The sequence below is a fragment of the Coturnix japonica genome, chromosome 1 (assembly GCF_001577835.2).
Source record: "Coturnix japonica isolate 7356 chromosome 1, Coturnix japonica 2.1, whole genome shotgun sequence".
NCBI lineage: Eukaryota > Metazoa > Chordata > Aves > Galliformes > Phasianidae > Coturnix > Coturnix japonica.
The window spans coordinates 103,285,194-103,311,152 of NC_029516.1; the positions used below are offsets into that span (position 1 = coordinate 103,285,194).

At 36.6% G+C, this 25,959-nt stretch overlaps 1 protein-coding gene across 17 annotated transcripts in view; it reads left to right on the forward strand.

The window, feature by feature from the left end:
- The window catches only part of DMD (dystrophin), a 1,014,969-nt gene that overhangs the window by 221,675 nt on the left and 767,335 nt on the right, over window positions 1-25,959 (forward strand). For all 17 annotated transcript variants that reach the window (XM_015884249.2, XM_015884262.2, XM_032449414.1 and 14 more), the window contains exons 3-4: window positions 24,792-24,884; window positions 25,842-25,919. In XM_015884249.2, coding sequence (XP_015739735.2) covers window positions 24,792-24,884; window positions 25,842-25,919 — 171 coding nt within the window. The remainder of the gene's footprint in view (window positions 1-24,791; window positions 24,885-25,841; window positions 25,920-25,959) is intronic.

Consider the following 25,959-nt stretch of genomic DNA (forward strand, 5'->3'; position numbering starts at 1 on the left):
AAGGAGGTGGTTGAGTCACTGTCCTTGGATGTATTTAAGAGCCGTTTGGATGTGGTGCTCAGAGATATGATTTAGCAGAGGGTTGTTAGAGTTAGGTTACTATGGTTAAGCTGCTGTTGGACTTGATGATCTTTGAGGTCTTTTCCAACCTGAGTAGTTCTATGATTCTATGTGCTTAATATGGTTTATGTACCAAACTGAAAAGAAAGAAAGTGCCTCTTGCAAACACTGTGAATTAACTTATCCCTATTCAGAGCAGTCTGGAGCATCTGCTGCAGATTTGAGATGCTAACTAGATGTTGTGACTCCTGTACCTATGTTCCAATTCTACAGAAAGCTAACAGTGGTTCTAGTGTCACTTCTATTTGAATAAGCCTTTCTGGACTTCTTTTGGAAAAGATTAGTAACAAAAGCAGATCTGTTTTGCTTTCATACCCTTTTCTGACAGGGTCAAATTAAATTGCTCGAAGTCTTTAAGGGAAGAATGTTTATAGCTGTGTCATGAAGCAGTGTAAGATCTGTCCTTTTCCTGACAGGAATTCCCATTGTAGTGTGTCTGTGTATGTATGTATGTGTATATATATATATATATATACACAATACATGCTAAACTCATTTGCACTTATCACAGTTCCTTCAGCAAGGATTTTGCCTGAGGCTCAGTTGTGCTTCCAGCACAGATTTTCAAGCTATACTATTACTGCAATCTATGAAAACAGTGTCAGTGGTGTGTTTGCTCACTAATTATCTGTGACCTCTACCAATGCCAATGATGATGCTTATTAAAATAAATCCTATTGATGCTATTCTTTTGGATATATTTCCATTGAGATTTTGCCATTAAAATATGAAAGAACTCTAGCATTTGAATTAATGAAGCTAAGTCCTTGTATCCAGGCTACATAGTTTTGCAAAAGCTGTTTCCAGAGTCATTGCATCAGTAAAGAACTGTGCAGCATTAAGCACTGACACAGTTCAATCTAAATACCTCAGAGGCACATGAATTTGTATTAAGGTTAAGCTGAAACCTTTCCAACAGCTTTTCCTATTTCCCTATACGAAATTAAACAGAGAAGACAGATGTAAATGTAGGAAACAGAAGATGAGAAAACATTCTATTAAGTGAAAAAAATACAACTATACAGATGATTACATCAGGAAATGATACAGGGTTTTGTTGTACATAAGTAGTAGTACACAAGAAGTACAGTGTATGTGTCAGTCCAAAGGACTTTTTGAAGCATACATAGAAAGAACAAGAAATGGACCAAGACAGACTTACGGCCTCAAGTTGCGCCAAGGCAAGTTTAGGTTGGATATTAGGAATAACTTCTTTACAGAAAGGGTAGTTAAGTCCTGGAATAGGCTGCCAAGGGAGGAGGTTGAATCACCATCCCTGGGTGTGTTTAAGATCTTTTTGGATGTGGTCCTCAAGGATATGATTTAGTGGAGGGTTTTTAGAGTTAGGGTACTAGTTAGGCTGCAGTTGGACTTGATGATCTTCAAGGTCTTTTCCAACCTGGGTAATTCTAGGATTCTTCTGTTTGATCTCATTTGACACTTAAATTCCCCGTAGGTATCATCTTTACTTGTACTGTCCCCCATCCCCACTACTAGACACATTCAGTGGCAACAGAAAAGTTCTAGAATGAGAAGCAAAACAGTTTAACCACTGAACCACATGGCCTACTGAACAAACTCATGTGTTGAGAAGATTTCAAGAAACTGTCTTTCTTTAAATAAAATTTCTTTAAATAAAAACTGACTGTTTTTATTTAAAGCCCTTCAATATTTAGTAAAAAAAGTACTTCACAAAATATGGCATACACACCTGTGAGATATAAGTAGGTTTACAGATACTTTTTTTAAGAAAGTTTGCACCTTCATGAACAGCATTTGATTCTTTGAGAGAACAGAGAGAATACCTTCTAATAACATAGTCCAAAATATTGAACATTTCTGTTATCCTAAGTATTTTAAGGCCTCAGTTAAAAAGTCTGGTTACCACTCAGTTTTGCACAGAAGAAATTTTAAATATTTTGAGTTACTGGAAAGCAGAATAGTTGAATACATAATGGATGTTTGGTTAATATACTGATGTCATGAGTGAGAACAGAGGTAGAAACGCTATTCAGAGATTTAAAAACAAACAAACAAACAAACAAAAAAAAACAATTATTCCACAAGAATTTCAACATATGTTAGAAGAAAATGGCCCAGAAGCACTCTTTTCAATTTAAAAGCCCTGGAAATGCTCAGTTTTAAAAGATTCTAAAATACTAGATCATGGAAACCATTCTGTTTATGAACGCACACCTCTTCCCCTTAATGCTTTTCACAGTAACACCAAATGTTTTTGGATTCTTTTTCTGTCAGCAGATCCAGTGGTGTTTTTTATTACTTAATTCTGTATTTCTGCTGTCCAAACCGAGGCTGGCTCCAGGAACCAAGCTGTGGCAGGTGTGGGAGAAGAGGACATCAGTGTGGGGCTTTTGAGCCCTCTGTATCCCTAGCTGTATCAGGCAGAGAATCCAAGGCTCAGCTGCTTCTCCAGTTCATCCATATAATCCTCTGCCTGGGAACCACATGCCACTCTTAGACTTCTAGCTCTGTTAGGTACACAGAAGTGATGCCAGGGTGCCCAGACTTAGAAAGGCTGTGTTACATATTTTTACAGATTAAGGCTATATTGTTATTATGATCTTGGAGGACAGAACATGAGATTTTGTCAGGTGCTATCTTCAAAAGTGCAATCTGTAGGGAATAGGGGAGGATTTGCTTTCCACTTAAAAACTGAACCTTGACCTGAATAGATAGTGTGCTATTTTTGAGTGATACAAGAATCGCTCCGGTTATAGAAGTGTGGTTTTGTGTGTCTTTAACCTACTTTGCCTGTAAGAAGATATTATAATGCTATTAGGACAGTCTAGAACATGCTTTAGTAGTACTTTAATGCACACTATAAATGTTGATGGACCAAGAAAGGCTTTGGTGCATTTGAAATATAAACTAATGCAAATATATGACTTACTGATGACTCTTAAGCTGTTATGTAAGACATTAGCATTTATTATCTCTATTTCAATGTTTTGTGATTAAAATGTGAATTTTAGGTTAAAAAAATAAAAAAGTAGAATTTTCAGGTATTTTGATTTTTTTGTTTAATCCGTTATTGCCTTTTGAATCTCAGCAAACTGATGAATGGGAAAATCCTCTCTTACAGGCAACTTAACAGGCATTTGGGGGGAAAAGAAGAAAATGACCACTATTAATCATCTATATCACACTCACAAAAATAGTTGGGACTCACATTTCAGTCAGAAAGCAAGTAAAAGTCTCATAAAACAAAATGCTGAAAGGAAAAAGGAGAAGTGAACCACATCTGTCTGCACTGAACTCAATTTCTGTGACATCATTAGAAAGTGATGAAGGAGCTGAAGAATACATACTATATCAGAGAGGACTTTAGACAGACAGAATCAATGTAAAGACAAAATGGAAGCTTGTAATATGTCCATACTACTGAACCTAATATAAAAAGCTGGCATTGTTTTGCCTATCAGGTAGAAAAATAACATTCATCAGAATCTTGTTGAAAAAGGTAGGAGCAGCTTTTTGTTTATAAGAAATGGCATGGTTAGACAAGTGTATCATGCTTACTTAGTGGCAAGCCGATGTTTGGCTGTTGCTGAGTGATGGGAACACACCTGGGGCCAAGCAGGTGGCAGGGCAGAGTGGCTGCCATGATGGACAGCAACAGGGGGTATGGGAGGGCAAGAAAACATGCCTGAATCACTCTGGAGACAGCATAGGGAAGGCCATAAAGTTTTGGGAGCTGGGTGGAGGAAGTCAGATTTTTGTTTCTATTTTCCTTTTCTGTCTTAATAGTTTTTGTCTCAACTCAAAAAGTTTGGTTTCATTTCCGGTTATCTTCTTTGTCTCACCCATGGAAAATGAGTGAATGGCTGTGGGATTCTGAGCTTCTGGCAGGCTAAGCTACAACAAAGGGATAGGAATTCCTAAGGTGTTTATTGAGTTAGGATCCTTAATGCATCTGACCTGCAGTTATCATCACATGGCCTCTTGGTTGCAGAGTTCTTAGTGCTGACAGTGCCATAAAATCAAAGCTTGGCCATCAGGAACCTGTATTTTCATCAAAGTAAGCAAGCTAGCAGGAAACTTACACGTTACTTAAAATTGGGCTGTTTGAATAAAGGCTTTGGATTCCAGAGGAATGCTGTTAGCTGCTAATGCTAATAATGGCTGGAGCCCCTGGTCAGTTGGGTCAGAAAGGTATGGTATTATCCCCAGGAAATCTTGTTTTCCAAATCAGGCCGAGCTGGATGAGTCCTGGGCAGCCTGATCTGATGAGTGGCAGTGCTGCCTGTGGCAGGGGATTGATACCAGTTGTGCTTTGAAGTCCCTTCTAGTCCAAACCATTTTGTTAATCTATTAAATAATTACAACAGGCTTTAGTTCCTTCTTCACTGCTGCATTTGTTTGGCTGCAGCTTGTTGGCAGGCTCTTTGGGAAAAAAAAAAAAAATAAATAAAATAAAATAAAATAAAATAAAATAAAATAAAATAAAATAAAATAAAATAAAATATAAAATAAAATAACAGCATTCTATGCAGTCCTTTGCCATTCTTTGGTGAATGCTGTTGTGGGTCATTTCTTGAGCATTTCTTGAGCATTTCTGTGTAAAAATAGTAAGTTTGCTTTCTTCAGAAGCTCTTTAATATTGGCAATTAGTAGCTGTGAGGAAGTTTATCTTCAAGAGGCTTTTGCACAACCAGATGGGATTTATAATTATATTCTTCAAAGCCTCATAATGGGTAATAGTAGTTTGTGAGAACTCATACAATGAATGAAACAAACCTCTTTCCCGGCTTCTTTATCCCTGAATGATGGTTGACTTGAACAGATATTTCAGATACCATATTTGAGGCAATTTCAGGATGAGAGAGTTTGCATAAACATTCCCTCTGTTTATAAATTTAAGCTACTTAATACCTAAAGTTTTAAGATTCTTCTGTCAAAGAAATAGGGTGGCATAAGAGTTTAGTGAACAGTAAAGGATTTTCAAATAAGTATGCAAATATATGTATTTATGATTTTTCGCCAAGTTTGGCATTGAAGAATTGAAAATGCTCAGATTCCAAGATGTCATTTTCCTTTTACAATGTTTCATATTTAGCAGGCAAATATTATGAATTTTATAAAGAATTATATTCTTAAATCACATACACTTAGAAATCTTGGCTCCATTAATCCAAATAATTGTAGAATTTTAGTGGATTTCAGTGGGGTCCTGGAATATGCATGTTGAAAAGGTATATATGGTATCTAAACATAAGGACCTATACAATAGTTTTAAGTACATGGAATTAACATTTTCATACCAAAAACAGGTCAGAACCCATAGCTAAAAACTGCAGACAGATGCAGGCTTAGTTACAAACATAGAAAAAATGCTTTACAAGTACAGACAATTTCCGGGATTAAAACAAAGGTCATTGAACAACTCAGGTCATATCCTAACAGTGTCCAAAAGCAGAAGATTATGGAAAAATAATCAATAGAGCAAACATATCATGATCTGTTTCTTCCTGTAACCTTGTACTCTGTAACAGTTGCAAGTCATGTACCTTCTAATCCAACACCATTTGGGGCTTAATAACCTTTAGCATTAATGGAGTAATTGCTCTTCTGTGAATTTGTTTAGTGACTACTTGCATTCAGGTCAACTTCAGCACTGGAGCTCTCTGCTGATGTGGTTTTCTGAAGCTTCACTGCATACTGGCTGAAGAAACACCTCCTTATGTTCACAGCAGCTGCCACCTGCCTCTTCCCTCTTCCAAGTCCTGCTGGCAGCTGGTGGGAGGTGCAGTTGAACACTGTTGTCCATCCATGTTACCAGTGCCTGTAGAGGTCTTCTAATGAATGTTGCAGCTCTGAGCAACTTATCTTTTCATGTGAGGATAGGTGACTGAACAGCTCCAGTTGCACGCACAGCCCTTTTCCATTGGGTCTGTTTTTTCTGTCTTGCTTTGGAGTTCATAGTCAGATGGAGCAATACATGCATGTGTCCCTGCCAATTGTCTGTCTATGGGATTCTGCTTTACCTAGAGGTAACTTGGTGCAAAGAATGGTCTACTTGTAAAAATGGAATTTGATTTACAAGCAAATGGAAACCTGTTTTAATTTTTCATAAATTTAATTCACTGGTTTGTAGCTTGAAGGCAAACTGATGCTACACACATAAGATGAATAATGCTAAAAACGTTTTAAAACTAGTTGTGGTACTAAATAGGATTTATGTTTTGCGGTTGTTGGCATAGTTCTTACATAGAATGTGAAACCAGAGGGTCTCATATACTTCTTTTTATATTTATATTTATATTTGTCTTAATTGTTCTCAGACCTGCTTATTCCCCCGTCTTCGTCACACCTTATTAATTATCTATTTGTTGGAGAACATCACTAAAATAATCATTTTCTGCTGCTAACTTACTTGTGTACAGCCATACTGAGTATTCATCCATGTAAAATTATGAAGGTTATCTGAGGACTGAGTAGCTTGTAGAAGGGCCTTTGGCTTACCTCTGTGATTGTCAGTCTGAAATATTCCTGCCCCAAAATCAGGGATTGTAACAATTATTCAAATGAAACTGGGACTCTAATAATTATATATATCAAAAATCAAAAATAATAATACTAATAATTAAAAAACCTTTACTGTATAACGGTTTCTTTCTCTTGCTTCAGGAAATGAGTTCCCATCATGCGGGGGCTAAGAGTCTGATTTATTTTTATAGGCAGCATACAACACTTAACAAAAAATTCTGTCAGAAAGGGAGAAGTAGCTATAGTTAGAGCTCAGAACCGGGTCAACTCAGATCAGGTTGCTTATTGTCTTGTAAAGTCTTGAATGTTTCCAGTAATCCCTGAACAAGATTAAATCTGAATTCTTCAAGAACAACAAATTAATGCTATGATTTGTCTTGTTCGCTTCTCTCAGGATCCTAAGGTCATTTCTACAGAAGCTGCAGCTGACCTTCACATTCTTCATATATCCATTAGTTCCCAAGGGCCCACCTGAAGCACAGTTACTCTATTAACCTATGGCATGAGATTTAAACACTGTGTAACAGAACAGTAATTCTACTGTTTTATTGTGCTATGTTGTCCACTTCACACTCTCAGTGAAATGAGCCTTAATATGCTCCCTGCATCGCTGTGAAACTGTGTGGATGTTAAGGAAATCTTGAGATTATACTCAGCTGTGTAGAGAAGGATGCTCTAAGAACTAGAAGCACTATATGCTCTTGTAGTCGTCTATATGGAAGTATATCCACTCTTATTTTTGAGGCAGCACATATGGGCCATTCCATTCTTGAAAACTGTGAGCTTAGATCATAAATACTGTACTTCCTTTGAGGAGGAATTAATTGACATGCAGTAGATTGTTGCAAAGAGGTTTGGTTCCTATGCATTTAAATATGTTTTAAGTGATTTGCAGTCAAAGCATCAGCTACTTTTTACTGGAGCTCTCTTAATGCCTAATTGTTCTAAAATGTCAGTGAACCAACAAGTGCAGGGCTGAGAGCAAATGTTTGAGAGAGTAGCAAGCTGTTAGTCAAAACATCACTTACATTCTGAAATGCACATTTGATTACTGATATCTTTTCAATTTACTGTGCGTTCACTTTAGCTAATTAAAAACAATGATATGTCAGGATTTTAAAACAATTATTTGTGCTGAAACATTCTTACTGTCATCCCATTTTTGTCTTTTAATTATCACATTTAAGATATTTTATGCATTGCAGAGATTATGATTTGTTTTTCCACATATTTATATTTATAAAATATGATTTTATAATATGAATATATATTTATAATTATGACATCCCTTTCCAGTAGTTAAAAACGGGCCATATGACAACACACTCTTACAGCTACATGGAGAAAACTCTGCTCATGTGTCACTGAGTTCTCCATGTCTGCCAGCCATTTAGGTTGAGGATAGGGCACTTTTTAATATAAATGACTACTTGTACCATCCTGCCTAATGGACTTGATTAGACTTTATTAACATTGATTTACTCTACTCTTTATGCCTTTAATTGTGATGAAATCAAACACAGGGAAAGCCTTCAGTCATGCTATGGGATTTAATTGTGTAACCTTATCACTGTATCATTTGTGGCCACCTTTTCTCTTTTTTTTTTCCTTTTTTTTCAATTAAATACAGCTTATTCTTGCTGTGGCTAAGCATTCCTCCGTCTGGCTTCATGGACTTCTCCTTTCCCTTTCATTCCTGTTCACCTAGTCCTGGAGTGATGTACAGAGAGAGGGAAACAAACAAAAAAACAAAAAACCCAAGCCCAAAACAAAAAAACACAAAGCACGTGAGATTAGTCTGTTTGGGTTAGGAGTGAAGGGAATCTGTGTTGAAACAAATGTTTTAATAGACTTGACTGTAATCACTGCTTGCCATTTCTGGCACCAAACACTTTTGTTTAAATTTGGCTCACATTGCACCAGGGGTATTTAAGTGAGATATTAGGAAAGAAATCTCCAAAAGAGTGGTAAGGTGCTGGGATGGGCTGCCCTGGAAACTGGTGGACTCACTGTCCCTGGAGGTGTTTGAGAAACATTTAGAAGTTGTACTGAGGGATGTGGTTAGTTGGCATTATTGGTGATAGGTGGACAGTTAGACTGAATGATCTTGTAGATCTTTTCCAACCTTGGTGATTCTATGATTTTTGGTTTTCATAAAACAGAGAAATACTATCTACTGTTTTAAACATTTCCATACAGGCTTTCACAAGATGTTGACAGCTATGGCATCTGAAAGTTCAGTGAAGTAAGGACTGAGACTCAGTGAGCTTTGTCCCCATTCATCCCATTTGTCAACATTATAGGATTACAGAAGCATATTTGTAGGATTTCAAACTGCTATCAGAGTGTGTAGCCTTTTAGAAAGTTCAGTGCTGGGCTCCCTGAGGTCTGTAGCAGAACTCCTTCTGGCATTAGACTTGCATTCAGGCTGTTGAAGTGCTGTGGAAGAGAAATTAGAAGTGCTACAACTCATATATATATATATTAGCACTGTTGTAAATACTCCAGCATCTGCACAAAATTTGATTCCATTTTAGGAAAAATGAAAATATGAAGATGCCATTTGTCCCTAAGCTACAATCTCTTAACATTCTTTGGTGTTTAAATCATTTAGGAGGAACAAAACATCTAGATTTTGTATAGCTTGTTGAAACAGTTTTCTGAATTTTGAGGCTTTGAAATTTGGGAAGCAATAAACAGTATAGCAAAACAGTCCTTTATTTTGTAAGTATCTCAGAATAAAGGCTCATTATACTCCTCACTGATTTAAAACTGTTTGACACTGCACAAAACTGGCATTATTCATACATTTTTTACATTTTTGGATTTAAAATCCAGCATTCAAAGAATAATTAATGTCAGGCAGTTGCCTGAGCAAGCCTACGCTTTGCAGTAAATAATACATTCTAATTAGTTCTGATATGGATTGGAGGCTAAATATCTAATTAACATGCATAGCAACAGATGAGGTTAAACATCGTGAACTGCATAAAGAAACACATTGTGTGTAACCTGTTTTTTTCAATACTCCATAAATTGTCCTGGTCATGTATTGTGCTGGCATTTGTGTGGCAGCACAAGCTAGGAAGCCAAAGCTCTCTTCCCCAAGTTCTGTTGCGTACTTCTTGTGCTTATATGTTATTTCCAATGTGTCAAAACCTGACTATTCTAAGCATTAATTCCTCTTTCCATATGCCAGAACCTACTTATTCTCCCTCATTCAAGTTAGTGGTACTACTTGATGCAGGTTTATTTTGCTGTCTTCATGTGACTGTCGTGTATTTGTATATTGGTTGCCTGTCACCTGTGTGCTTTGTGTAGCTGCAGGCTGGGTGCTGCTGTTATAGTTCCTCTTTATATAGCAGTGCCAAGCAAATGGCTACTACAGTTTAGACTAGAATTAAATCCTGTTATATCAGTATTAATTATATACATTTTAAAGTAGCTAAATAATAGGCACAATAGCTGATATAATCCAGTAAAAATTTCTGAAGCGAAAAATATAAATTGTTTCCTGAACTATTACTAAACAAAGATATAAGGTAGAAGACAAAGTCTCCTATAATTTGTTTTTGTTATTCAAAGTACTACAGTGATTTTTTAATGACTGGTATGATTCAGCTCATACTGTTATTATTGTGAATTATATAAAAAGGGATCCAGATTCACAAATGGAAATACGTGCGTAAATTCCTTTGGAGTCTGGCTCATTTATTGGCAGACATTACAAAAGCAGCATCTGCCAGTCATTCTCACTGAGTTTCCTATCATTATCTGTAGTGATATGAGTTATGTATCCATGCAACCTGCCACTAGTCATGCCACTGGATTTTCTTATAATGGTTAAACATAATTTAAGAGCTAAAGATTTTGTTGTTGTTGTTTTTGTTTGTTTGTTTGTTTTCCTAGCATTTATGTGCAGAACTGTAATGCTGATTAAAACAACGCTCCACTATTTAATCAAAATGTCTTTTACTATTGTGAGTAGTTAGCACTTAATTTATTTGAAAAATTACATATAATTTGATCACGTGTTAAAAGAGAAAAGGAAAAATAATTCTCATACTTTCAAATGCAAGAAAACTGCATTGATCACAGTATTTAGAATAGGAATAATTCAACAGAAAACAACAAAAACACATATAAGCAAAACTAGTAAATGGCACTTTTTTTTCTTCCCTCCCTTTTGGAGTTATCTAATCACAGTAATGGTAGCAATATGTCATATAGGGGGAATTTAAACCACATCGGGGAGAATAAAATGGAGATTTTGATGATAGTGAAGTCATAGGCACAGGGAAATGCGAATCCCAACTTATGGCATTTTATATACTATGGAAATCAGCCTCATCACATAGGTAGCATAGGTAGAATGGTTGTGAGATGAAAGAATGGCTTATCAGGGAGAGCGGGCGTACTGTAACTGCTCAAGGCAATGCTGCACTCACAGCCTATCCAATGGAACCTGTTGCTGATGGGCTAGCAAGCTCCCAAGCATCTACATCCAATTTTGAGGAGATAGAAATTGTCTTGGAATGTCCTCGTTTCCAGCAGTCTCCCTATGTCTCGTATGTTCTGCTGTCTCCTTTAGAACACTGTTCTCTTGCTGTATTTTCTGAGATTTCCTTCTGAATGTCTTGAGAAGATGGCCTCCACAGCAGCCACTGGTCTAACAGTTTTTAGTATAAATTTAAGATAAAATTGTGTCTTCAAGCAACGTTTACTTAAAAAAAAAAAAACAACAAAAAAACTGTTATTAAGTATTCACATCTGCTTAGATAGTGAGGTACTTTGTATAGAGTTTTTAAGGCAAACTGTGGGCAGTTTATCAGTCTCTGTAGAGCTAACCTTGACTTGAGAAAAAAAAAAAAAAAAAGAAATGAAATAATCCATTTTAGCCTCCTACTTGAGCTCAAGCAGAGCAGGAGTACTTGCTCCTTTAAACATGGCATTTGAATTAGGTATCCTTCTCTGTGTTTGTTGGGGAAAAAAAAAAAAAAAAAAAATAAAATGAAAAAAAAAAAAAAAATACAGTGAATGTGGGGGAACTCCCTGAACAGTTCTTAGCTGTAATAAACATGCAGTAAACCCTTCTACTCTGCTAGGCTTCAGTATAGGCCAACAAGTACAAGCATAGTCCCTCTGGCACTTAAATTAATGGAGTAACTTCATTCTGCACAGATTAATATTGGGTTGCCCTTTTCACCAGGTTAAAATGATAGTCAGCTCAGATGTGGTTGCATAGATTTTACTGTTCCTACAGCTTTAAATGGAAATATTGAGAGCAAATAAGTATTTAGCTGTTCAGTGTAGAAAGATGATGGTGACTGCCTGTGTGTATGTGCCAGGAAATTGCAATGAGTTTGACTACAGTTTATAATGCTTCAGAAAGGAGCATGAGTCATCTGCTTGTGTGTCATTGAAGCTTCTTGTGAGTCAATGAAAATAAGACTGGTTGAAAGCAGTGCTGCCTCGGATGCAATAAGACTTTCCAGTTTGGAGTCAGCAACCAAAATACTTCTGGGTTTGTCTTGAGATTGATTTTTCACTGGCAAAGACCGAATACATCGCTCCACTGTTTAATTTGTTGCTGTGTGCTACTCTTATTCTCCTTCATCATTCCTTTGTTGGCTTCGTTAAATACACGCACGCACACACACACACACACACACATATATATATATATGTATAGGTCAAGTGTTTCCAAACCAGGAAAGTTTAATAGAAACAAAAAAGAATGTAGGAGTTGGCGGCAGCAGAAGCATGCCAGAATGTTCATCTTTCTCTCACTCTTCTTTCATAAACAAAGACAATCTGAGCTACCTGAGCAGCTTGCTGAGATGATTTAGGTTTGTCCAATTGTCCTCTTTAGGAATCAGCAGGGTACATTCCCTGAGACTGTAAATTATTGGGATCTTGATAACTGTAGTTCCCTTCCTTACATTAGAAAGGTGTCAGAAGCAATAAAAATTGAAAACCTATCCTGCAAAAGTAGGGAGGTTAGTTTTAGTGGTCAGAATTCCCTGTGCATGAACTGCTGACAAATAGCGTTCTCTCATAATCCTCAGCTGATAGATTGTGGCCCTAAGAGCAGACCTAGCTTCACTGTGCAATGGAAAGATCCCCCTACTTAACTGGCTTGTGGCTACATTCTCCAGTGCTTCAGAAAACCTCACCTCCTAAGAGAAGCCAAAATCGGTTGCCATATACAATGCCATCATTTCGCAAGTAATAATGGAGTTTCTGCATGAGCCATTGTGTAGCGTTATATTGATATCTCTTGTAATGTTTTTGTCCAGATTGCACATCACGGATGTCTCTTTCACAGCATGTTCAGAGAAGCACTGATCTGGTATACATGTTATTCGTGTTTATAATGAAAATAATACCAACACTTCTTTATTAGGGAGTTTGTTGGTTTTGCTTTCATATTGATAAGACTTGCTGTATTTTATTTTTGTTTAATTGCATTTGCCCCTATTTAGGTGTAGAAGCCTTATTATCTGTCTGTTACAAGTAAAGACAATATCAAAAGATGGTTTGCTTTATTTATTCTCAAATACTATTTTACGTACCTGAAGGGCTCCATAAGTAGCATTAGCATTATAAATTATATCTCCTAATTTCTATTTAGCCTTGCTAAAGTCTCTCCCTCAATAAAGGTAAAATCCAAACTCACTATAAAAGAACTTTACCGTGTATCTTCATATGAATAATTCAGTTCATGCAGTATTCAGCACCTCACTGTGTAAATTTTAAATTGTCCTCTTAATAAGGACAGAAGCTGCCCTTTTTCAATCCAGAAGACAAAAATTTCAGAATCTTTCTCTCCTGTACGTGATTTTAAAATAATCTTTTCAGTTTTAGCCAAGGCTATAGGCATTCCCTTTTCTTCTGTTTTCTCATAGGCATATGTGGGGAAATCTCTGACCAGTATAAACTAATATATATATATATTTATATATAATTTATCTATGGTATTTTTCTTCCTTGTATGTCACCTTACAGAGGTGGGAAGAACAATTGCATACATACTGGCAAAAGGAAGCTCATTGCAGGCAAATTAATGGATTGTGTGAAGCTAGCTGCACTTTCAATGGGCGAGTCCCTATCCTTTACTCTGAACCTGTAACTCATTGTTCAAACCTTAAAGGAACGTGGTGAGTGTATGTTCATACCTGCTTACAGAAGATTCCTTTTCATCCCACTGTTACTGAAACAGTCTTCAATGACCTTGAACAGCAATGTACAGGAACATAATAAATGCTTCGGTAACATTAGCTGACTAAATTAAACTGATGAAAAATATAGCTCCTAGATTTATTCTGAATATCACTGTAAGCTTTGTATTGTTCTGAGGAATAGCAGTAGAAGTCAACATTAAGCATTCACTGCTTACCAAATAGAAACTTAGTACAATAAATACTGGGTGAATTATTGTAGGTGGTATCTTATTTAGTGAGCAACAGATTAATGTTTTTTAAAATCAGTAAGTCTTTGTTCTATTAATTTCAGCTTTGGCAGTCTCTCACCTTTTTTTTGGGGGGGGGGGGGGGGGGGGGGGGGGGGGAGGGGGGGGTGGGAGGTTGTTTTTGTTTTTTCTTCTGACTGATGGAAAGCTTGGAAGATAATTGTTTTTTAATGATTATGCTACTAAGTCAGGTTCCTGTTAGTAATAGAACTGAAAATATATTTCAAAATGCATCAAATTTCTAAATAATAGAAGTGAATGATCTGGATGGTCCATTTAGGTTTCGTGGGTCAGGTGAGGAGTGTAGGAAGGCTCAAATCTCTGTTCCCATCATCTGTGAACTCCTTTTGTATTTCTGTGTTGTTTTATTTTTTCTTCTTTCAACTGATTTGCATCTTGGTTAAAATGACATTGGAAATGTGTCAGTAAACTTTCATGAATCAAATAGTTTTCTATTGATATTTGCACAGGTGCAGTCATTGTAATTTTTTCAGATATTAAAGGGACAGATAGGCCTTGGAGAAGGATGAGGATGGGGAATAGAGAAGAAAGAGTGTTAGTGAGCAGCAGCTGAAGCTGGGGCTCTCTGGTAGACAGTGACATTTCAGTGTTGAGATGGAAATTGAGAGCCCCTGCTATGACAACAGTGGATGCAGTGACATCTCTGGGCAAACATGATGTTATAGCATTTGTCCTGCCCTGATGAAGAGAGATCCACCTCCATTGGTTCATCCTCAGGTGGATCCACCTCCATGGGTTCGATGTCGCCTTCAGGTGGTTCAACATCCATTGGCTTGGGTTTGCTGTTGTTCCCTCGAAGCCTAAGTTTGTTTGGTGGATGATGAGCCAATAATTTCTATCTAAATTGCTTCTTGTGCCAGAAGAAGACCATAAAGACACAAGTCTGTTGGCAACTGCTGTTCTATTGTTAAGGTACCTGTACTTGTAGCAGTTGGCAAGGAGTTGGCTGGGGACATCATAAAGCTATGGTGGTGTGACTCTAAGAATGTTCCATGATAACTAAAATATAGCTACACTGAGCAAAGGAGGCTATGGCCTAAGAGTTGCCCTAGTTGACACTAGAGGGATTCTGCAGGATTCCATTTTTTAATCAGTTCTCCTTAATTTTTTCATTGATGATTCCAATAAAGATCTGGAAGTTATATTAAGTAAAGTAGTATATGATATTAAATTGAGAGGCATGTAGACTCCTTGAGGATAGAGAGGCCTTGTACCACAGTCTTGACAAATGTGAGTGTGCTTACCGTCTGCATTAGAAAGAACAAGTGTTGGATTCTGCAACTGGGATGGGGCAGCCCTGTTTCTGCATACAGTCTAGAGGATGAGGAGCTGGAGAACAGCTTTGTGGGAAGGGATCTGAGGGTTCTGGTTAGTGGCAAGTTGAAACTGAGTCAGCAGTGTGCCCTGGCAGCCAGAAGGGCCATCTCTGCCACGGGCTTCATCAAGCCCAGCACTTCCACCAGGTCAGGGAATGGGTTGCTCCCCTCTGCTCTGTCTGGTGCAGCTTCGGCTCGACCACTGTGTGCAGGTTGGCGTGCCACAACATAAGAAGGATGTAATAGTCTTACCATGGTAAGGAGAGCTATGCAGATGGCAGAAGTCCCTGGGTTTGCTTAGCCCATAGAAGAGGAGGCCTCATGGTGGCCAGCAGTTCCTCACGAGGGGATCAGAAGAGCAGTACTGAGTTCTGCTCTCTGGTGACAGCAATAGGGCTGTGTCAGGGGAGGTGCAGCTGGGGGTCAGGGAAAGGGTCTGCACCAGAGGGTGGCGGGCATGGAACGGGTTGCATGGGGCTGTGGGCATGGCCCCCAGTGCCAGAGTTCTGGGAGCGTCTGGACAGTGCTCTCAGATGTAGGGTCTGGATGGTGCTGTGTGGAGCCAGAGTCACCAATCCTTGTGGGTTCTTTCCAACTCAGGATATTCTGTGATTGTGTGATTCTATGTATGCATCACATATGAAAGAATGAGCTTTTGCTTATTTTCATATTAATGGATATCTGAAGAATTTTAAACCTGTCACACTCAGGTGTGACACTCAGAGTTGATTAAACCATCTATGTCAGCTTTGGATTAGCCCACCAAGATTTGCTTAAAACATAGCTTATGCTTTGATTTGCATGCTTATGATCTGCCCATAGTGAGCAATGTCAATGTATTTTATATTTTTTTTTTCTATGGGAATAGTTTACCTTTATGAAAAATAGTATTAAAATCACTGAAAATAGTTCTTTCAATTGTAGTAGTTGGCATTATGGATCATATACCCCTCTGGGAGATTCTATATTGTAACTCTATTAGAAACGGCTGTTGATGTCATTATAGGACATTTTTCCTGCTCTAATTAGAGACCGCATAAGTAGATTTTATTATGTTGTTCAAAACAGAACTTCAGATTTTTTTTAATATTATCATGACATTACAATCAATATCTGTTCTTAATCTAATTTTGTTCTTATGAAATATGCAATAGTCTGGATCAGGAAAAAATAATCTGGTTAGTGATGTGATTCATTTCAAAATCTCATTTTCAAATTGTATTAATAGATAAGGTAGAATGGCTAATTAAAGTGAATTTAAGTTTTGATGAACAAACCTCATAAGGAAACTTCACTTGAAAATAGAATAAAAGTTTGACTTTTAAAATGTCGTGTGTCTAATTAATAAATAGAGAGTTCCCTTTGCTTTCAGAACAGAGAAGATAATTCAGTTTCGTGAATTTAAGCATTCCCAGGGATGGGAAGCACTGAATCATAACTTTAGAAAGTTTTGTTACACATGATAAAACTTCTGGTATTTTAATTATCTCATAATTAATCTTATAGCAGAATTTAACAATGGAAAGGTAAAATAGAAGACATTACAAAAAAAATCATTTTAAAATGTTGGCTCTTGGCCTTATATTCTGGCTTCAGAAGCATATGATAAACTGTACTGAGGAGATAAGATAGATTATCTGCATAGCCTGAGCAATAACTGGAGGCTTTGGTGAGGCTGCTCTTCACTTGCTGATGAGCTCTTCTGCTTCTCTGACATCAGAACTTCCCACACATCCCTATCCTTTTTCATTATGCACTATGCCTTGGGGTTGTACAGAACTTCAGAGTGATTGCCATCTGTCTCAAAAAGCAGACAAGGTTTTGATTACTATGATAAATTTATTTGCTTCTTCTTTAATTTGCAATTAATTTAGAGAAACAAATTTTGGCATGCTAAGAAAACCAGATATTAGCTGTACTAACATGTCTACCTTTATGTCTTTATTTCCTGTTCTGGATATGCGTAGCTCCTTCATTGACATTTTGTGATGTATCTTAGAACTGAGATAGCAGGGTGTTCTTCAGAAACTTAAGCATGTGTGAGTACCCTTCTCTGCAATAACACTACAAAACTGCAGTGACTGTGTGTGTTGAGGGGGAAACAACCTGAAGAACTTAACAGAAGTACCAGGAGAATGAGGTGGCAACACACAAATGTTAGAGTATGGGGATGAAACTGGCCTCTGCTCTGGGAGCATGAATCTTTTCCCCCAGGTATGAATTTCCTTTAGACAATTTGTAAGACCTTCCCCTTCATATCCATGTAAGGATAGAGTTTGCAGTGTTAGACTCAGCAGTGGCTGCTGTGGAGTTTCTCCTGCAGAAGATGGAAAGGCCTCCATTTTCTATCAGGAGAGAAGGATGAAGGGAGGAATGACAGCTTACACTGCTTGAGTAATTTCTCAGCTTGGTTTCCCATAAGCCTGTAAAGCTGTGGCCTAATTAAACTGTGCCTGGTGCATTGTTCTTCCCTCTGGAAGATGGGAACAATATCTTTTGATGCTTTAGTAGTAATCCAGCATCAGTGAAAGGAAATGTCAGTCAGTTTCATGGAACTTCCCAGCAGAACTGAATGAACCATAAAGGAATGTGTCTGGGAAAGAAATTCAACCTTTAATATATTTATCAGAGCAAGAGCAAGTATTAATAATCCCTTTTTTATTAAAAAAATAACTCAAAAGACCTGTTGAGATTAGCTCAATAGCTTTCCTTTATTGTTTCACAGAGTGAGGCATCAAATATACTGCAAGAAAAGGCTGATTCTTAAAGTCTTGCTAAGGATAGCATCTGTAAGCCAATCAAGCTTTAATTTCTTTCTTTCTGACGTCCTTCACCAAAATTTACATCTTTACAAACTGAAGAGAAAATGACTTCAAAATGTTACTTGAAGCCCTGTTGCCCAGGTCCTGTCTTCCTGGGCAGCATCTTTTCTTGGTTTTGTTTTTAGTATTCAGGACGTTAAGGTCATGGCCAAAGTGCAGGGCACCTCTGTCTCTTTTTCCACAGCCCAGCACACCAGGGCACCACAATGTCTTTCTGGACACGACAGCCTGGTTTCCATGCCGCTCCTGAAGGTACAGGCCTTGTCCCAAGCTGAAGTCTCAGTTACTTCACTCTTCTAGAAGTCTGAAAGACTTTTGCATCCATTAGCTTTATTCTGACCGTATTTTTCTTATTGAAGCCTAATATAATCTTAAATCCTTGTCTGTTGTCATGCCTAACCTTGAAAAGACAGAGTGTCTTTACAATGTCAAAATCTTCTTTAATTTATTCAGCATATCTCTTATCTTTTGATACTTTCTGTTGCTAAATTTCCCAGATGAACTGATAATAATAAGCCCCTGTAATACTGTGAAATGCCTAAAAACAGTTTCCAACTTGTATTGCTGTAATAATCCTCTTAGTATCTAGCCTACCTTCGTACAAAAAGTGCAATCTAAATATGTAGAAAACAAAGTCTGAGATCTCCTCCTCAACCAAGTTTACCCTCTATGATTTTTCTGAAAAATAAGTCGGACATTATATGGCAATTGTATAATAATAAATAATGCATTCATATTAAAGAACCATAAATAATAGCTATCTTATGACCTTCTGTTGTCATGTATTTTGCTGGAGTCATCACTGTGAACTCATTTCTTGAAATTTTGAGAGTTTGACACTCAGAAGTACATTTCTACCCTGATAGCCTGTGGGAGAAAATCCAAGATATGACTTGTTCATAATCCTCTTCCTCTCTTCTTTCTCATCCCTTCCTTTTTTCTTCCTTCTTGCCCCCTTTCCCTTCCTGTTCCCCATTATTTCCCTCTAGTTTCCCTTTGTGTAGAATTTGTCTATGCCAATTTATTAATGCAAACTTATTCTAAGAAGTAATGTTTGCCAACGGTTTTACACAAAACTCAGAATTTTTAAAGCTTTGAATTAAATGTTTTTGAGCACTAAGTAACACAAGAGACTGTGTTCATCAACAGACATTTTTGTACCCTCTCCATACAAGTTATCAATTACTTGATATTCCTTTCTGTATCACTTTCATAATTACTAGTTGGCACATGGCACTGAAAAGAGATCTTTTCACAGAATACCATATTTTCAAGAAGTGATTCCTTTAATATTAACTTCTTCCATAATGCATGTGAAGAATAATGATTAAATCTTTTTATGACATTTTTTTGAGTTTACGCGGGGAAAAAGAGATCTGATACAGAGTCTTTGGAAAGAAGAACACAAAAAACAAATTGTCACAAAAATCAGACAGTAGTGAGGTGAATAGGATAGAACTTGATGTTCTAAGATTTTTAAATATATTCACAATCAATTTTTTTCAGCATTTATCTACTGACCCTTGCTTGCAGTCTGTTTCTCAATTTTCTCTTTTCTCTCTTTCCTACCTGCTGTTTTCTTTTTTTCAGTGATGTTCTTTGTCATGGGATTGATTGAATTGCTGTCTGAGTTTGGAAAGTAACTTGTACATTTTCAATTATTTCAGTTTAATTAATACTTAGAGCATTATAGGCTGTGTACATGTGGCTGAGTTAATGCATGGAGTACACTTAAGTACACATTCTCTTATAATATGTGGTGGAAGACACTACTGCAAGTGGTCCTGTTTTTCCAGGCTGTTAATTGTAAATTTCCCAGTAATTGTAAGATTAAGGCTTGTGCAGTTTGGCAGGGTAACAGGGAATTTTTTTCCTCCATGTGATGTTCAGAATTCTAGTCAGAGCTCTCCTCTGTCTTCATTTAAGTTGGGAGTTTAATTTCATCTATAATAAAACAGGAATCTTATCTTCCCTCCTGCATCACATTCTTTTGTGATTTTCTTTTTAGAATAAATCCTTTGGATTTCGTATGGGTCTTCTTACGTTATGTAAAGATCAGCAGTTTCTGCCAAATGGCCGTATCAGCTAAACAAAGAGAACTGTCTGTTTTGACCTTTATTCAACATAAGATAGTAGGTTAAATAATATGTAAAACACTACTGTGTATTTAAATCTCCAGAGTCTTTCTACTCATAAAGATTCTAATAAATTCCTTTTAGGTTATTATTATTGTTGTTTTTTTTTTTTGTTATTTTTACTCGTACTCTGGAAAGATTTCACTGTTTCTTTCACTTAAAACAACAACAACAACCACTCACACACACCAAAACAAACAAACAAACAAACAAAAAAAAGCAAAAAAAAACCAAAACAAAACCACAGTTTAACAGTTATTCCCTCTTTCTTCCATTTATTGTTTCCATTGTCATTTTCATTCCTTCCTCCAAACCATTGTCTCCATTAATTGTCTAACTCCCTAAAATATGCAAGAGAGGATGAGAAAGATTCAAATTACTTTGCTAAACTATGCAACTAATATTCTAGTTTATATGTGGAGTCAAACTATATAATTATCTCTAGTTTCTGTTTGCTGCCAATCAGGCTGCTATGCCTCATTCGGAGTAGCTGCAGTCCTTCCTCTGTCCTGTACCCTCTCTATTTTCTCCCACCTGTTCCATCATCAGTCTTATAAAGGGAAATCTGATTCAGCATTTCAGCCTGCAGCAGTTTTTTACATTATATATATATATATATATATATATATGTACATATATATATATATTTGTAATACAAATTGTCATGCATGTAAACATGTAAACTGCACAGGAGATTCTTGTATACATTTAAATTCCTCTGCAGGTAAAGAGCATCAGTTCATAACTTAAAATATATATATATAAGTTTTAAGCAAGGCTATTGTAAAAATTTATAACTTAGGCCTATGACTAGCTCTAATTGTTTTCTAGTTGCTTGTGAAGCTGCATACAACTTAAAACACACTTTTCAATGACCTTGAAAATACAATGCATTTATTTGATGCTTCTGTGAAACCTTTGTTTCCAAAGACTTACTGCAGTGTCAATCCACTGAAAACATTCAATCTATTGAGTACAAAGATTTAATTACCCTATTGCCAGAAAAATCACAGCCTTCTTAAGGGTAAGGATGAGATGTGTGACAGCAGCCTAGAGTGTCTTAAGGTATTTTTAGTTGCTGATTAATAGAAATTATACTTTCAAGATGCTCAAAAATCAATGGTAACTTTTGTTTAAGGTTTATTTGTGATATATTTGTAATAAAATGTCCTGCAGCAGCTACTGCCATGCTGTGATTTTATTTCCTTTCTGAAAGGAAAAAGAAAAATATATCCCACATTATTTTGTCAAGTAGAATTTTAATCTGTCCTAGATGGATTTCAACTAAAACTGTGTGAATAATTTAAAGCTACAAAATGGAAGACAGACAGGCAGTCATGAAGTCCAATTCTGTTCTTCCCTTATGATAGTGATGTAATTATGTTCTGTTACCAAAATGTCATGCTCATATTCTCAGAATGATTCAGTAACTCTAGGGGCATGATTCTACCAGAGTATTACAGAAGGGTCTATTGATCACTTGAACTTTCTAAAGAGTGCTAATATGTTCCTTTAAAATTGCATAGGTCTTGTTCTTTCCCTCTGCAAAAATAACTTCAGTTCTACAAAATTAGGGAACAAAGTAACATCTCTCCAATTTAGTCAAATGCCAGCATTTCAATTTGTGCTATATTGAATAAGTAATATACAACTTCAGGAATACTGTGTGTATAGGCATGTGGTGTTTGTAACATTGGAAACAGTTTAGTAAAGCTATTTATCATAGCAAGAACTCAGTCTTATTAGTTAAAACTCATATTTCAAGAGACTGGGCAGGGCTTATAAAGCAGATGTGAATTTATTCCGTACTAGTTTTCAAATGTTTCCAGGATTCAAATGGCAGCATTTGTATCAGGTAGAAATTATCTATTAGAATGGATAGTGCAGTTTGTGAAAGTTGCCTAAAGAACAAGGATCCCCAGTGCTGTAGAAAATATTTGATGTTCTGTATTTGTTCATTTCATGAAACAGAAACAAGATATTACCAAAAAATTGAAAGGACTGAATGGAAGTACTACTTCAGAAAAGAAGCAGCAGTGAGAGAAAGTGGGAGTCATACCAGAGTAGTCAATGACAGTGTATGTTGTGCTGTACATATAAATACTGTTTGATTTAAGGGGGAAAAAATAAAAATAAAAATGAATCTAGCACCGGAAAATGTCCTTAATTCCATTCTCTGTTTTAGAAACTTTCTGAAAAAAAAATGTCATTTTCTGGAAAAACAAACAAAAAAACCCAAACATTTCTTATTTAATTCCAGCTAGTATTGTGCATTCCAAAACAACTCTGCTAAAAGAAAAGCAAATGTTTTCCATGTAAAATGGATTCCCAATTCTACAGTGCTTCATAGTAAATGAGGAAGATGCACAATGTAGCATGGTCACCATGATGTCAATACTAGCAAATTAAATTACAGTATTTTCCTCTCAAATGAATCAAAGCATCTGTGAAACTTAGAAATTAGGAATAACATGGACGGCTGAGACTCCTTGACACTCTACAAAACAAACACCATTTTTATTGTTCTTGTCAATAGAGTTCATGCAAACAGTTGGTTTTCAAAAGACAGAGATGCACATAAAAGTTACAAAGTGACTAAGCTATGCAAATTTATATTGCTGCATTGTTAAAATCTAATGCATTAGTCCAAGTATCAGCCCAGAAACTTAACCTAATGATAGGAAGAGTAAATAATCTTTTACCATGATCACATCACCCTTTTTTCTTTTGCTGATACTATGTAGAAATACAAATTATCTTACTTACAGTAATGAGGCCCTGATTCAGTATAAATCCAAGTATGTCCTATCAACATAGACCTTTGTCAGACCCTCATTAGAATAATGTCTATGACTTGCTTTCTTTGTGTAATTACAAGTTACCTTTTAGCACTTGAAAAAGAGACTGTTAGACATTTCAGCTTGGTATATATTTCTGGCTTTTGGCAAATTATTTTTCTTACTTTTCTCCTAAAACACAAACCTCAGTTGACAGGGCCAGTTTGTGTTCAGGCTTCACTGTTATTTAGTTCTGGCCTAATTGTTTGAGTAATAGTGTATGCAAATGGTTGGTTCTGCAACACTTCCTCACAGATAGAATAGAACAAAATAGAAGAAAATAAAATAGTTCAACTGAACGAGATCTTCAGATATTGCAGAGACCAAATACCTGACCACTCCAAGGCTAACCACAAGTTAAGCATATTAATGAGTACATTATCCAAATGCTTGAATACAGGCAAGACTGGGGCTTCAACCACCACACTGGGGAACCTGTTACCATCCTCGTGGTAAATAAACTTCCTTCATGCCTATCTTACCCTCACCTGGCACAGCCTTATGCCATTCCTGTTATGTCACTGGCAGGAGCATAGCCCAGCATCTCCCTCTGCTTCTTCTCTTCGGGGAACTGCAGAAAGCAGTGAGGTCACCTCCCAGCCTTCTCTTTTCCAGACTGGACAGCCCGTGCCCTCAGCTTCCCCTCACAGGACATATCTTCAGCCCTGTTATAAACCTTCGTGTCCTCTGGGCATTTTCAAGGACTGTAATGTCCTTTTCAAATGGCAAAGCCTAGAGCTTTACAGGATAAGGCCACATCAATACTAAATATAATGGGAGAATTACCTCTCTTGCTCAGCATGCTGTGTTTAATGCACCCCAAAATGTGGTTTGCTGTCTTGGCTGCATGAACACAACAGTGCCTCATATTAAACCTATGAAATCAGTAGTTTAAGAGGGAATGAAGGATCACAGAATCACAGAATCACAGAATTATCAAGGTTGGAAAAGACCTAGAAGATCATCTAGTCCAACCATTACCAATACTTCCAGGTTAAATCATATTCCTCAGCACCACATCCAAGCGTTTCTTGAACACTCCCATGATCGGTGACTCCAACACCTCCCTGGGCAGTGCATTCCAATGCCTGACTACTCTTTCCGAAAAGTAATACTTCCTAATGTCCAGCCTGAATCTCCCCTGACACAACTTAAAACCATTCCCTCTAGTTCCATCACTGATTACATGAGAGAAGAGGCCAACCCCCAGCTCACTACAACCCCCCTTCAGGAAGTTACAGAGAGCTATAAGGTCTCCCCTGAGCCATAACTACTTAAAATAGGTGACACCAATCTCTCTGACTCAATGGAACTTTGTTATGATGTGGATGTATGTGAAAAAAATCCTACAAGTTCAGTAGTAATATATTTTTTTTCCTTTACATTGTACTATATTTCATGTATTTATTAATTAATTAGATTTGCACTATATTTTTACACAAACAGAATATACAAATTTTCATGATGATGGCTTTTTCAGCTTTCTGAGTTGGATGCCATAATTTAGCAATTCTGATTCTTGTGTTTGTTTTGAACTAACTGAAGCTTTTGTTACATTTCAGTGTGGAAGACATTGCATTGAAGATCTTTTTAATGATTTTCGAGATGGACGAAAACTTCTGGAGCTTCTGGAATGCCTTATAGGCCAAAAAATTGTATGTATATTAATGTTACTGCCCTATATTGAAGACATGATGTTACGACAGTTGTCGTACGTTATCTGTTAATTTCTCCCATTGATGAGGAAACAGTATCTTCAATTTTAATTTGAAATTGAGGAAACACTATAACTGAACTCTATATTTGACAGGAAGTCTTAGATAGGGTTATACGTAACATGAAAATGATCAAATATGCATGCATATATTGGTAAAGAGAAAAAAGGATGAGATTTGATTCATTTAGGTATTTGGGTTTTTAGCGGTAATTCAGCAATTATTCATCTGTAGAGATTATTACCGAACATAATATTATTTAATGTATATAATTAGAATATTTTTCTAATAAATGTCATACTCATCGTTAATATATTGAAGTAACTGAAGTAATACACATCTAAAAATTCAGACTGCCTTGCTCTTAAACTTCTAAATTCTAAAGCAGCACATCAAACCTAATTTTGGCTACTGCCTCTTGAGTTCCTGATTGCACTCTGAGTTTGGAGTCTTTCTTGAAACTTTCTCATAAAAGAGTAATGAAACAGGCTGAGAGGTAAGTCCAGAGAAGCTATGCTTGTAAATAAATATTCTACAATCTGATACTTATCTGTTTGGTTGATATAGTAATGTTCCTGAATTGTGCCATGGAGCAGAAAACAATCAGAATATAAACAGTCTGAAATTATCTATTTTTATATACATTTCAATGATTCATTCACTGGAAAATGTCAAGATACTAAATTAGCTTCCAACTGTGGATCCAGTTTGTTTCACAATTACCTCTATTTCATATGAAGAAGGTGAATATGCACAATGTATTGTAATACCCTCACTAATATTGTCATAAACTTACACAATATGAAACTGCAAGTGTAATATGAAATTTGTATTATATATATAGTGTATTCCATTTTCTGATTCTGGATGGTCAATTTTATTTTATTTCCTTTATAGGCAAAAGAAAAGGGCTCCACAAGAGTACATGCTTTGAACAATGTCAACAAAGCACTGCAGATTTTGCAGAGAAATAATGTAAGTCATCAGTTGGTCAGGGGCAGAACATCCTACAGAA